Below are 216 nucleotides of genomic sequence, written 5' to 3' on the forward strand. Positions count from 1 at the left end.
CATACATGACAGAAAATAGTACAAGGCACTCTTTCTACATATTGTCTCAAGGCCCTTTTCCCATTCAGGCTTCACATCTAACCTTGCCATCTTTCAGGGTTGTGGCCTCAAGCTTCTCCGCTAGGTCCTCCGCTCCGTCTGGAACATTTACTGACCCTGCACCACCAGCTGAATCATAAGGAACAGAACAGAGATTTTATAATGATTAGATTTTAA

General features: G+C 43.5%; 1 protein-coding gene across 1 annotated transcript in view; it reads right to left on the minus strand.

Moving 5' to 3' along the window:
- The window catches only part of LOC119586264 (ABC transporter F family member 4-like), a gene marked incomplete at its 3' end in the record, with an annotated part of 4477 nt that overhangs the window by 1378 nt on the left and 2883 nt on the right, over positions 1-216 (minus strand). The window contains 1 exon segment of the mRNA XM_037934973.1: positions 83-168. Coding sequence (XP_037790901.1) covers positions 83-168 — 86 coding nt within the window.

Source organism: Penaeus monodon, chromosome 21 (genome assembly GCF_015228065.2).
Source record: "Penaeus monodon isolate SGIC_2016 chromosome 21, NSTDA_Pmon_1, whole genome shotgun sequence".
NCBI classification, from domain to species: domain Eukaryota; kingdom Metazoa; phylum Arthropoda; class Malacostraca; order Decapoda; family Penaeidae; genus Penaeus; species Penaeus monodon.